We start from the raw sequence: 14,202 nt of genomic DNA, 5'->3' as shown, positions 1-14,202 counted from the left end.
CACACAAAGCCCTTGCAGGAGAAGCACAGCTCCTACGCAGTCTCTGTGCTTTGCTCAGTAGCATGCCGTCTTGTCTGTAAATGCATGTAGAGACAGAGCATGCAAGCCGCTTCTTTTCCAGCATGTATATGCCGCAAGTTTGAGGGGAGGTATAAAACCCATTTTCTAAGGTTAAAGTAAATCATGGGAGGGATTATGTCTGTCAACAACACAAAATCAATCCCAGGCTATTGAACAATTCTGTTTTTTTTCACAACAGAGGGCTGCAGACCTGCAAAACAATTAATTAAATATAAATTATGCCATAATTGTCCCCCAAACCCCTTAAACTGATGAGGAATTTAAGAAATCCTCCATTTTTATCAGTGTGCACTTTCTTCCGTAAGTCAGCACTAGGCCTTAGACTCGGAGTTTTTCCAATCCAGTTTAGCCCTTGGGTGGAATGGTGCCCTTAGGGAACACAGCCAGAAACCAGCAGGAGGACCAAGCTCTAAATCATTTGAAGACTCATTCAAGTGGTTTCAAGGATGTGAGAGCTGAGTTATTTCAAAAACTAAATTTAAGCAACTCAGTGTAAGAAGTTAAAGACAAGTCTGAATATGTTTGCAAACACAGGCTCCAACCTGTATCCCACTGCACAGGAATCAACCTGAACTTGATTCCTGCAATGCAGCAGGGCGGTTCTTATGTTCTGAGTTCAATAGCATTTTTCTCTGGGGAACACCTTGTATCTCGGGGAGGGGACAAACAAGCTTGCATGGGCTCATGTGTACAGAGTAGGGATATGGGGATATTAAAGGATTAAGAGGGACTGATGCTCTTTGGCAACTGAAGTGTAAACACTAGGGAGCAAAAGGAGCTAAATAGCTCAAAGACTAGAGTGCCACTGGAACAAACGATTATAAATTGGTTGTTAAAAAGCATCAGCCAGATGCATGACTTCTAACCTCCAGGAAGCTTTGGAAGGACTCATCAGCAACAGCTGAAGACTTGGCTTGATTTGAAGGAGAGTGTTGGGTGAGCAGGGGGGGATAACATTACAGTGATATGCATTCCCAGTTTAGCAGGCCCTTGAAGCACACGAAGGACAGATGAGTATTCACAGGGTAAATGCCATTATCAGCCCACTTAACACATTACCTCAGAACTACTGACACTCTCTCCATCCCAAAGAACCAAAGGCCTGGCATCACTCATGCTGGACTCTCAAATACATGAATGACAGTTCCTCAGAGGAATATAGTGCACTCCCTGCACACAACTGACCAAAACCCAGCATAACTGCTGGCTGGTAACACTTGAGATCTGTCTGTCAGGACATCAGGGACACGCATCACCTTACGACACAGGTTACTTGACCACAGGAACTGAGCTGGTTAAGGACATTACCCTTTCCTTGTGACATATGCCACCAATGGGTCATTTGCCTTGGCAGTGGCTGTGCCATGAAGCAGAATGGACCTGCTAATAACTCATAACAACAGCAGTCTCAAGACACAACAACTTATTTGAAAACTCCTGCTGTGGGAAGTTTATAGAAGGTCTGGATGAAGATCAGTATCAAAGGATGAATGTATTTGTTCACAGGCTGGACGGATCCTGAAGAATTTCTGGGCCAGGCCAAACACTGGGCTGGGTCACAGATCACGGCTGAAGAATTCTTTCTTCCATGCCTGCCCACCTGGCACAGTGTGGACATCCTCAAGCTCTCTGTCTTCCTGAATCTCCACCTTGTTCCTCTTGGCCATGATCCTGTTGATTTCAATGAAGGTTTTGTTCTTCGTCTCAGGAACAATGAAGAAGATGTAAACTGCAGTGGCGACGCAGATGGCACAGAAGACGAGGAAGCTGTAGGGCCCCAGTCCAGCCTACAGCAATGAAAGATGACAGAGGAGGGGTCAGAGGAATACTCCAGTTGTGTACATTACACGATTTGGACAAGCTGAACCCCTGATGTGCACATATTTTAAGTTGAGTGACTAGAAGTTGGGGTGGTTCTAGATTCTGTCTTATACCACCACCGCGGATTTACTGTAAACCACTATGGATTTACTGGAAAAGGAGGGTGAGGCTCTGTTGCATAAATCAAACTAAAGTCACCAGCTCCTTCTGCACGGGCCAAAATCAGGAACTGTAGCAGTTTATAGGTCACTACTGCTGGGGATCAGTTTGAACTAGTGACCTAGAGATCAAGCGCTAAAATTGACTCCCTGAGACATGCCCCTCCTCGGTGGAAGATGGGGAATTTGGAATCTTTCCATGCTCCTGAATTCATGTAGGAAAATAACTGCTTTATTTTAAAGCACGTGCAACAGAGATGTGATTAAAAAAATGCTTATTAACATCAGTTTCTTATCCTTAATATATAATCCTGCATACAGGTACTGGGAACCAACTTGGGCATTTATAGCTCTCAGGACTAAAAAGGCTCTCTAAGAACACAGGGGAGAAGATACTGATTTTAAGCTCAAGTCTTGCCCTGTCATGTGATGGCACCTTACCTCCATGTAGAGGAACACAAGCCCCACGGTGAAGTTGCAGAGCCAGTGCACTAACCCTCCCACCATGAATGCTGCAGGCCGAGATGACTGCAGGAACATCTCGGTGATCATCACAAATGGAATTGGACCTGGAAGATAGGTGCATATTTGTAAATCCCAAAGACAATTCTTCCACTCTGGATTCCTAGATTGCACTGTTCATTTCAGTGGCAGGCAATGGTTTCTAAACTACTAGCGTTTAGAAACACCCAATAAATCAGGTGAGGGATTGAATAAAAAAAACAAAACCAGGACAAGTAAATGACTTTCCTAAGCTCACACACAGCAATCAGCCTCTTCTCTCTTATGGCTGCACCCTAACCATGGAACCATCTGCAGCACAAATTGTGAAATAAGGTTGATAAACACAAACTGCCTCTCCTGAGAGCACCCTATGAGCAACAACTACACAAGTCATTGCTTCTAAAAGAAAGAAAAGCAAAGAAACGCCCCAACACATGCAGGAGGTGGAAGAATGACTCCTGGAACAAGCCCTCAGGCCCATGCCCTGCCCTGTGGCACCATTAAGCAGAAACAAACCATGTTCCCATTTACGGGGACAGACCACGGGTCTGGCTGAGCCGGTGTTCTCCCTCCCGCCACCTCCCAACCCTGGCACTTGGATCTACCTGATGGCATCGATGGAAAAGGAAAGGTTGTATGTAATTCCATCTGCCAGTGAAACCTCACAGACATTTCAGAACCACACTGCTGCATCCAGCAAGGGTCTGGCCAGGCTTTCCGAAGCTGAACAGACAACTCTGCCATGCTGAGAGGGATTCAGGACAAAGCCTTTCCAATATCCACATCTGTCTGCACATCTCCTTTCTGCCATGTGATCTGCAGGGCCACGTGTATAACGTGAGTTCCTTCAAGTTTGATCTGTTGCTTACACCTGCAAGCACACAACATCTCTGCCCATCGGTAGGGCTATCTCAGCACAGTTTTGCTCCTCATCTCACTGGGGCCATCTCCAGCACAAGCACAATTGTGCCTTTGCTTTTCCTCTTGAAATCCAAATGCTCCCCTGCCATACAGAAAAGTCATTCCATCCCTTTGGATTAGCTCCACAATGATTTTGATCTGAAATTTAATGTTAAACTTCTCTTCACCCAACTTGTGGAGAAGACTGGACTAGGCTGTGCATACTTACTGGCTCCGATAGCATGTCCAATGATGTAAACGACGACACACACTATGCTGAGGTAAGACATCCAGGAGACAGTGGTCTGTGAAGAATTTAATCACACGTTAGAGGTGGTTCCTCTCTGAACATCACCAGCACATTCAAGGCACTATTTGTGTTCAGATGTGAAGGCATTCTAAAGCCACTGTCACCCTCCACTGCCAGGTATGTCCTAACTTACCCATGAGAATCACAGCCTGGCAATGATCCTTGCTTCCAACAAATGGATGCAACGGATATTATGAACGTGATGTACTTAAAGTAGTATTCAGCCAAGCAGAATCATAGCTTTTCTTGGGTTTACTTTAGGCAGATACACAAATACAGAGACCTTTCATACTGTCCTCTCCCCGCCAGGGTATAGATGCAACTTCAAAATATACCGATGGCTTGTTCCCTGGAAGGTCCAGAAACGCAAAGGTAGGATCACCTGAGCCAGTCAACAACACACCTGGAGATTGAGGGCCAAAGTTAGCACTGCGCAGGAGACAGAGCACAATCCAAAGCCAGCAAGGAGGAGGATTCTCCTCCCCAGGGATTCCACAATGAGAACCTGAAGGAGACAGAAGAAGGTGAAAAGTCAGACACCTGGGTCATAGCACTTCTTATTCCGGCAGGATTTATTAAGGTAGTCTCAGTCTGTTAAGAAATTCCGTGACATTTCCACCACCTACTGATGGACTGTGGGCAGGGAATCACCCAGGAACTGCAAAAAGCTGGATGCATCAATAACACTGAGAGAACAGCCAGGCCATTCTTCAGTACCAGACCCAGTGAGAACCGCATGGAAGCCCTGCACAGTAACAGTGAACAGCAAAAAAAGGCATATCAGCCTGGAGAGCAGAGCCTGACCACTTCTGAGGGACATGAGAAACCATCGTGATCAATCATTTTGGTTAGCAGAGCTGCCTTCAGCCAAGGGACAGTGCAGGGCATCTGTTGTGCAAAGCAGCTCACACTGTGTAAACAACACACCCTAATTTAAAAAGTGACAGATGGGGGAGGCTGGACAGGCCAGAACTTGAAGAGCCCCAACAGAAACTTACAGCGAGCAAAGTCATGACGACATTGATGGCTCCTATCGACACGGTGACATATTGAACATTGCTGCTTTCCACACCTGCCGACTGGAAGATTCTGTCTGCGTAGTAGAAGACCTGCAGAAAACCACAGCTGTGTTTACATGGGACCAAAGACGGAACACAGGAATCTCACTTTGGCTGCTTTTACCTCCTGGAACTGGTGCACAGAAGCCTGAAAGAGCTGGAGACGGTGGTGTTTGGATCCAGGCACAAGCACCTTACTCCAAAACCACCCAAACTATCCTTAACAGGACAGCTTGACTCTGTGTCTAGTACATGGGTGTCCTAGATTTGGTACTGGCCAGGGTCCACCCACCACAGTGTGACACAGAACCAGTGGCCCTGATGAAGGGGCACTCCTGCGTCCTAAGTGCTAGCCCTGTGCAGCACTGCCCCACAGCATCCACTCTCAAGTCCCATCCCTTTATTACTCCCCCCACAGGCCTTTCCCACTCACCGCATTAACCCCAGAGAGCTGCTGGCCCATCATCATGACAACGATAGAGATGAGCTGCCATCGCAAGCCTCTGAAGGTGCACAGGCTGAGTGCAGAGAAACGCCCTTCTTCCTTTTCTGACCAGTCTTCTTGGTACATTTCTTCTATCTCATCATCCACATCATTGCAGCCTCTCAGCTTCTGTAGAGCTAGTTGGGAAAGGAAGGTATGTTATGGACCCCAGGGAGCAGGTCTACGGGTGGGCTCTCCTGCTTCAAATCAAGACAGAACAATACGTAAGCCTTGGGCTGCAGCGCTTCCACGGTGGGAAGTCAGGGCTTCAGATACACAGAGAAAGGAGCAATGTTGCAGGAATTCCATTCACCAGGTCAGTGAAAAATTTCACACTTGCTTGCTTCACCTTAGATTGCTGTCAGTCACATCTCACAGTCAGATCCACCCCATTCCACCTCCCCTTTCATTAAAAGGACGATGCTGTACCTTGTCGTGCTCGCTCTTCATCGCCTTTTTGTATCAGCAGATATCTTGGACTCTCAGGGAAAAAGGGCAATGTAAGGGCCTGAATTAGTGATGGGATGCCAGTGAGCCCCAGCAGCAAAGGCCAGCCTGCAACACGTGAGACAAGACGACAACTGTGAGAAATCTTTCCCCAGTGGAGCCTGCTGAAAAGTCCTGAGCCAGGGCTTTACCTCCGGCATTCCCAAGGATGACGTTGAGACCAAGGATCTGAGCGACAAGGATCCCAACAGTGATGAAGAGCTGGGGTACTATCCCAATAGCACCTCTCAGATTTTTTGGGGACACTTCTCCAAGGAACATGGGAACCACATTGGAAGCCAGACCTAGTAGTTAGAGAACAATGTTAGACATGCAGCTGCCTGACATCAGCACACTGACCATCTTCAGTAAAAAGCCTTCTTCCCATGTGAGGCCAAAGTGATCCTTGCTGGACCACAGGACACGTGGAAACCTCAGGCTCAAACCCTTCTGCTCCACCTGAAGATTTAATGGCATCTTCTGGCCAGTGAATAAGTTGTGTATGTCTTCTTCACTCCTCAGTGGAACATGAGGACACAAAGCACACGGCATTGGTTCACTCAGCAGGTGGAGAGCTACAAAGTCCACCACTGCATCTGGTGCCCCCAGAAAGGCCCAGGAATCTAGCTTTTTCTGGGAGCCATTAGATAAATAAGTTTATACCACTACCTCTCTGTTCCTAAGTAATGCTGTCCCTTGGCCAATGCTGTCAATATTACACTCACATATCTTAAACTTAAGACAGAAATCGTCTCTGTGGCTAAGCTGCAAAGGCAGTCCCATGCTGGAGCTAATTCAAGGAGCCTGAATTTTTCACCCATTTTAACTGAAATACGGTAGGGAAAGAACCACACACGGATGATGGGCCTTGGGAGTGCAACCTGCCAAGCTCCTGGCGCTTTGGAGGTCTAGCTCATTAACTGCTCATCAGCAAAGTATTTAGGAGTCTAAGAAGGCTAGCAGCAGCTTGTCTTGTCTACAGAGATAGCAGATAATTTGGGGGCTCCAGCATTCATCTTCCTAGAAGTAGCTTTCTCCCAGCAGGGTCTGCCAAGTACTTCAACGCAATTCCTGCAGAGAAAAATTGTGTGCTACTTCAGCTTTAGAAACAAACTCAAAGTGTAAGAGAGGGATTTATACTACCTTTTAAAGAAGTAAAGAAAGCAGTATCCAAACAAGATGATGCGAGGGTGGAGAGATGCAACTTCTTGCTGGCTTTTAAAAATTCACTACTCATTTAATTGCTCATTAACATTTCACAGAGACCTTTGCTGCTTTGAGATCTCTTACAGGTCGCACGCTCGAATAGGTGGTGCAATACACACACATGTCACTGAGGGGACCGGTTATTCTGAGGAACATTGCATGGTTACCCACAGTAACCCCAGAGAGCTGCCAGCTCCCATGCTTAGGCTGTAAATCCTGGCATGCAAACCCCAAACTCCTGGAGTCAAGTGACCACATGAGACTCTTATCTTACATTTCTCAAGTTCCTAGCCTTCGGGAGCTTGGAGTTACAAAGGTGATCAAGCTCTTATCTGCAAGCCAAAAGGCATGGAAACAAGCATTAGAGCAACTAGACAACATTATGAAACTAAACTCAGGAGGTGCAGTGTGTTAAATTTGCCCTATACAAGCCTTTTAATTGCCTAGATTAAAACATGCCAGCAGTGACCCCTGGACTACTGCATTCGAGTAACAGTGGCTTTCTAGCTGCTCAGACCTACACTGATTGAGCCCCGTACACCTCAGGGCTGCCAGCTCAGCCCCTTGCACCAGAGCTGCCCTTTTCCCAGGAGAGGTGACACCTGGACCCTACCAGAGCCCGGAGCAGATGGATGGCTCAGCACCTTCCCTCCCCAGGCACAATGTCCACAGTTTGAGTGAGGCCAAGCTGTGAAGGGCAAGTCAGGGCAGCCAGCCAGATTCTTTGGTCACTTTTAAATAACTGGAAAGAGGGATCACCCTTAACAGGTCCCCTAGCATTCATTCAGAGAATCAATGCTGAGAGCAGCTGCCAGGCTTAGGAGAGTCAAAAGCCAAGCCAGAACCATTGGACTAGATAAACTACCTGCCTTAGCTCACCGATCGCAATTGCTGCGTGTTACAGATCGAGGTATTTTCCTACATCAGCTCTTTGTTTCCTCCTTTTAACTTGATGGGATATCCCAACTCACTAACAAACCACAGAGCATGTCAGTATTGCCAGCCCAAAGCCAATTAATTGAGCCTAAATGCTGTTCGGACCCTTCTTAACCTGGCTTTGCACACACTCAGTACGGTACTGTATGGGGCACCCCGACATTCTGGGTTTCTGCTGGTGCCACTTACACCAGCAACTCACAGAGCCCCTGCTCCTTGGCTCCCCACTATCTTTGCAATAAATCCAGTGGCTCTGAGCCTTTCACTCTCCCTTTTAACGTTTCTTTTCTCCTGCAGGAAGATCAGTCAGTTCCAAGACTGGATTACTGGATCTGGCATTATCCCCATTGTCTTTGATTTAGAAGGATTGTTCGGTCTCTATGTTAAAAAAAAAAAAACAAAAAAAAACAAACCAAACCAAAACAAACAAACAAAACAAAACAAAACAAAAAAAAACCACAACAAAAACCCTGAAGCACCAGGCTATCTGCTTTAAGGTTTCTGGGAAAATGTATCATTATTAGCAGGTTTCCTGGGTATTGGAGTTCCAGTGCCTAGCAGATGCTTATTGCAGGGGATAGCTGCATCCGCAGACACACATCTCCTCTGTACATCTGACATTCCAGTCTCACTGCCCTTGTTTACTAGACATCTTTAGTACTTCTGCAACATGCAGATGACAACTGTTATTGAAGCAAATATAGCATCATTATGCAGATGTATAGCTTAAATATGCTACCTGTGAAACCATCTGTTATGAGAAAAACCTTTACATAGCCAAGAATATACTGCTCTCCCTTTAACATCCAATCTCTCACTTACCAGCAAATATTCCCATAACAATACGTGAAAAGATGATTACTTCAAAGGTTTCTGCTAGTTCTGAGGTTCCCATAAGGAGTGCAGCAGCAATGGAGAAGAGGTTGTTTATCAGTAAAGTACCCTTTCTGCAAAGTAATAGGGAAGGAGACAGATTCAGTTTATTTTTTTTAAGGCCCAATAGCAGACACTTTCCGTCTGTATTATACTGTCCAAAACTCCAATGAATCACTATCCCAAACACTAATCAAAGAGAAAATGGTGATTGTCCCATTTTTTTCCTGCAGGGAACAAAGGCTTCAAGAAAGAACTGAAGTTTCTCAGGAAACTCGAGCAGCAGAAGGCAGGCCTGATCTCAGATCCCAACCCAGGACTTTCATCGTTGCTCTCCTCCTGGCTCAGTGCCCAGCATAGAGCCTGGCCTTGACCACACTGAAACCATATAAATTCTTCTACATGGGAGAGACAACGTGTATTGCCGAGTCCAGCAACTAATCACCAGCCCATCTGCCTTGCCATCAAGGTGGTGACACAGTCACGCTCCTCACGGGCTTGGCAAGCTGGAGTGACCGGTGAGGCAAGTCTTATCTGAACCTAGCAAACTGCTGGTGAAGGACGTTAAACACCGCTGTCACGTACCGGCCACAATTGTTGACCAGAGGCCACACCATCAGGGACCCGAAGAAGCCACCCAGAGGGTACATGGACACAGTAAGTGACCAGAGCAGCGTCTGGAAGCTACGGTCCATTGCCACTCCATTCCTCTTGAAGTAGGTTTTGTTGTAAAAGTCTTGCATGTACTAGAACAAAACACAGAGCTTGTTTAGCACAGTAAGTAAAATTTTCATGCTGGAAAAGCTAGTTAACAAGAAATGCCATAAAGCTTTTATCGCATGCCTTCATAAAAACCAGAATAGCTGAGTTGGAAAATGAATGCAAGAGAGGGATGGAGGAGCCTGGACTAAACTCTTACTCCATGCTATCCTGCCTTACAGGATTTGCCTGGTTTCCAGAAGGGAAAACATTCCTCATGCCCCATCTCTGCTGGGCTAAGTCCAAACAGTAGAGTTATACACCTTAACACGTCCCTTCCCTTACTGGGGGAACTGCTTCTCACCACAAACACCCATCATCAACTGTCACACTCCTGCCTTGCTCTGCTTGTAAACCCACTGCCGGGTCATGGTCCACTCCACAGTCCAACCTACCGGGGCTGGAGAATTGATCACAGACACATTATAGCCATACTGGAAAGATGATCCAAACCCAGATATCAGCGATACCAGCGCAAGCGTCAGTGTCATCTTCTGCTGAGGGGAAAGAAAACACACAGACAACACCGTAGAAGCAGGTTTGGCTTTTAGGCACAAATGGTGTTCAGTAAAAACATAGAAATACCCTAAGACTCACCTTCTGTGTTTTTTCACTTCATGTTACAGTATAAAGAAAGCCCAATGGGTTGTTTCCATTAGAACTCATTTTGTTCTGCTTGATTTGCACACAGTCATTAAGGTAATTCATTCTACTCTTTCCTGGTATTGATAGATCATTTGGATGATGAATAATTTTTAAGTTATCGTGCTTAAAATACCACCCCGCAGGGGAAAAAAATAAAGAAAAATTGCATGGAATTATTCTAACATACGAATTGGCTAGCAAAATAACCCAGGATATTGGCACAAGAAAGCTTCAAAAAGAAAAGATTTTGCATGAAGTGGCCAAATCCCTTTCCTGTTTATTTGTTCTGCTTTCACATGCAGGCTTGTTCTGCCTCCCACAATTCAGGATCAAGCTGTTTATGGATCTAATCTGATTGTCACTTGTCAGCGAAGCCAATTAGATCTTAATGCAAGTAGCCCAGTGAGGGTTTGGTTGGGGGGTACAGGAGCAGCATTTTGCAGTTCAGCAGAAGGGTGAAATTGCCATCCGGAGTGGGATCAAACACAAACCATGTTTGTAGGTTTGTGGGAATCCTCAGGGTTACAAGCAACTTGTTTTTCACATCCATTTAGTTACTATTCAGTCCTCGGGCTGGCCTGATTGTGTTGACTGAACTGGTTTGGTTGGTTGGTTGTTGGGTGTTTTTTATAGCTCGCTAATGTATCTTCTTGCTGCTACATCAATACAGTCATTTTTCATTCAAACGCATATAATATTCTGTCTCCACCATTAGCCTTTACGTCCCAACACTCCGCTCAGGTCCCATGTGAAGGGTCTGTCATTTCCCTAACTGAACGTTTGTCCAAAGAGCTGCTGGTACTCCTTATATTCCTTATATTCCTCAGAAACTCTAGCAGCTCACCTCCAGACATCTGCAGAGTTTAAGGCACTGTAGGACACCAAAACTCAAGTCCATCTCAGAGTAAGGATCAGAAGGAAGCTGAGGCTTCCAGCTATATTTTCTGAGTAGACTGTTGACATTCTCACACTGGTGATGAGAAGTAGGCTGCCTTGTTCTCATTAAACAAATCCCAGGAGCTCAGAAGAGCTGCTGGTGTTAATGATTCGTATTCAGCACTTTTAGGAAAACATCTGGCATTGCATTGTGCAAGATACCACAAAGGCAGCCCCCATCCAGAAGCATCTGCAGCCTAAAACTGATTAGAAATTAGGAAAGAAGACTCTCATGCAGAAGGGGACAGTTGCACAGAAGTTACGTGGAGAGGTCAGCTGCAGACAAAGAAATTCATGAGACCCAGTGCAACACTGTGCTGCAGACAGACATAAGCTGGGTTCAAGAACATACACATCTGCTCTCCCTGTGAGATCAGTTGTGGAAATGTTAAGCCTGAAAGATCTTGATCTTGCCCCTCTACAAGGACCTGCAGATCTCAGACAGCTTGCTCTGCATCTTTGTGGGAAGCTGAAGTTGGGAGTGTAGAGTCCAGCATACTTACCCCCTTTGAACCTTCATTGTAGTCAGAACTCTCCTGCTTATTTCCTTTCATTTTGGTGCTTGAATCACAGACACCGAGTATAGGTTTTTATAGCCAAAACAGACAACGCAAGGGAGGGAAACGCCCTAGAGAGAAAAACCCCTCTGTGACTTTTCAGAAAACATCCAATCAAGAAGCTCTATCAGCAAATGTCAATTGTTCTTGTCTGATTGTTCCCTTACTCTGTGTGACTCCCTCGTGTCTTCTCTTTCTTTTCCTTGTCCAAGTCCGTCGCCGCTAGGTCAGATGTTCTTCTGCCAGATCCTGACTCAGAACAGGTGCTGCCTAGCTACAGGAGGAACAGGCTCATCTGGTCAAATGACAGGGGCAGATTTATTGCAAAATCTGCTAAATGAGCTGTTTTCTCCCAACTATACGTACGTCGACGAGTCTGTATCAACCGAGTTGCTAGTCCTTCCAGCTGCAGCTCCTGGGTAGCTGTGGATGGCGTGGCTGGAGTCGGGGAGGCTGCCTGGCAACTGCAGCTTTCCAGGGAAAATGAAGCATTCTGTGGGAGCAGCCTTGGCAACAAAGAGGATGTTTGCCATGAGCCACAGCCATAAAACTCAACTGGCATTAACCCTCCCTGCAGCCACAAATTGCCTATCTGCCCTTGGGCTCAAGTACTGCTCTCCTTGTCCTACCTTACACCACCCACTCGCTCAGGGCGCTTCTGCAGTTTGCAGAGAACAGGTTCATCCTCTCACATTTGTGTGCCGACTCTGCGCAGAACAGTTTTTCCACCAAATCACATTAGTCCCTTTCCCTCTACATGCAAGGTATACCACGTGTTACTGGCTTAGTATTAACCTCCTACACCATGAGACTACTTTGAACAGTCCAGGACTTGGTTAATAGTTGACTACCATTTCTAGAGTTTATCAGAGAAATGCAAAGTTCACAGATAGCTCCAGCAGTCAGAAATTGGAACCAAACCTTGTTGTTATTGCTCTGTAACAGCCATCTTAAAAAAAAAAATAAAATTAAAGGATGCTCTTGGGCAACAGGAGTTGTTCGTGTGTCTTTCATGCATTGACTGGTTGCAGCCTCCCTTCCTCTAGGTGAAAGCATCCTGCTCGAAAACCAGGAAGGGGAACAGAGCCCAGTTGCTTTGAGGGTAGTGGAACTTAGTCCCTAGACGTTCTGTCATTTGTCTTTTATTGCATTTGATGTAAGTTAATGTCCTCGAGGATGCCATTTGCTAGGATATCATGGCAGTGGATAGCACCTCACTCCTGTGTCCTTCAGGAACTACTCCTGCTTCAGTCCTACCTATCATGGGGCATCTTAACTGAAGAGAGATGCAAACCAGAATATTCACTTCAGCCACCAGTCACCTCTCCACACTTCCCCCTCTGCATTCCCACTGAGAGGATGGAGCGAGCTGCCACTCACCAAGACACTCTGAGCTAGCTCAGCTTTTGCCATGCTGCCCTCAAACACTGCTCAAAGCACCCCAAAACCAATGGGACAGGCCATCGCTCACTCAGCAGCCAGTTCAGTTCTCACTTTCACAGATCTTTAGTCAGAAGAGGGAAACTGGAACGTGAACCATTCTGCCCCAGGGGTGGGGAAGTTGCAAGGAGGACAAACTTCTTCCATGAAATTCCTTTTCTTTAAAGACAGTGTCATTCTTCTGGGAGCTCTTGGCGGAATGACAGCCACTCTGATTCTCAGTAATTATAAGAGAGAAGAATTCTCTATCGCAGTCTTTCAACTCCTTCCCTGAACTTGGAAGAAATCATCTTGACACATACAGAAATCAAACAGGACATGCATGTTTGCCATCAGAAATCAAACCTCCATCAAAGTAAATATTTGCTTTCTGCAGCAGAACATTTGGAGTATTTGCCATTCACAGCAAGAATCTGGTAACAACATCCACAAGGTAACTGGCACTGGGGTGATCTTGGAAGAGATCGATGAAGGGAGACAGGATGGTGAAGGAACTTCTTGGACTTTCAAAGCAATTGCAGGGGTATAACTTCTTCAACAGCCGAGATCCTGTTGGACTTGGGCAGAGAACAGAGCCAGTAACAAGAGAACCAGTTTTACAGGCATTTTACAAGCACATTTTCAATTTCAGCTACAGCACACATTAAGCTTCTTACATCTGCTCTTCACTCCAGAGTGCATTTATTTGCCTGCAGACATTAGCTCAGCTCTGCACCTTCTCTCCTCTGCACTTGTCCACCACGTGCCGAGTTCCCATGCGTGTGTGCAGGGAACTATTCACACTCAGCCCAATTGTCTGTGCTCAAAGCCGGATCCTATGAAATCCTGGTATCTCTGGCAAAATAATTCAGAGGGGAAGCTTATCTTCCAGAACAAATCTGCTGGAGAACATCAGCAGTGAGCTATACAAAAGTGATGGTAGGAGCTGGCAGTCAGCCCTGCTGCAGTGGGCAGACGGCAACGCTTGCAGTAAGGAGACTCATTAGGGGACATCCCACAGTAAATGTCCCAGAGAGCGACATTAGCAGCATTTTCACCTACATTTGGG

At 46.1% G+C, this 14,202-nt stretch overlaps 1 protein-coding gene across 1 annotated transcript; it reads right to left on the bottom strand.

The window, feature by feature from the left end:
* Positions 1-235: 235 nt before the first annotated feature.
* LOC113487732 (solute carrier family 2, facilitated glucose transporter member 5-like) lies at positions 236-11,976 on the bottom strand. Its single transcript, XM_026862464.1, has 13 exons — positions 11,882-11,976; positions 11,661-11,785; positions 9,972-10,070; positions 9,403-9,563; positions 8,767-8,891; positions 5,955-6,107; positions 5,746-5,871; positions 5,266-5,453; positions 4,773-4,883; positions 4,178-4,279; positions 3,694-3,769; positions 2,502-2,629; positions 236-1,868 (listed from the first exon to the last, which is right to left on the bottom strand). Exons 2-13 carry the CDS (start codon positions 11,709-11,711, stop codon positions 1,638-1,640), a joined length of 1,551 nt encoding a protein of 516 aa, XP_026718265.1. The 5' UTR covers positions 11,712-11,785; positions 11,882-11,976; the 3' UTR covers positions 236-1,637.
* Between the last annotated feature and the right edge of the window lie 2,226 nt (positions 11,977-14,202).

This window comes from Athene cunicularia (assembly GCF_003259725.1).
Source record: "Athene cunicularia isolate RWA chromosome 21 unlocalized genomic scaffold, athCun1 chr21_part1, whole genome shotgun sequence".
NCBI classification, from domain to species: Eukaryota; Metazoa; Chordata; class Aves; order Strigiformes; family Strigidae; genus Athene; species Athene cunicularia.
Note: the sequence above shows the minus strand (reverse complement) of the source record. Positions and strands in the feature narration are given on the sequence as shown.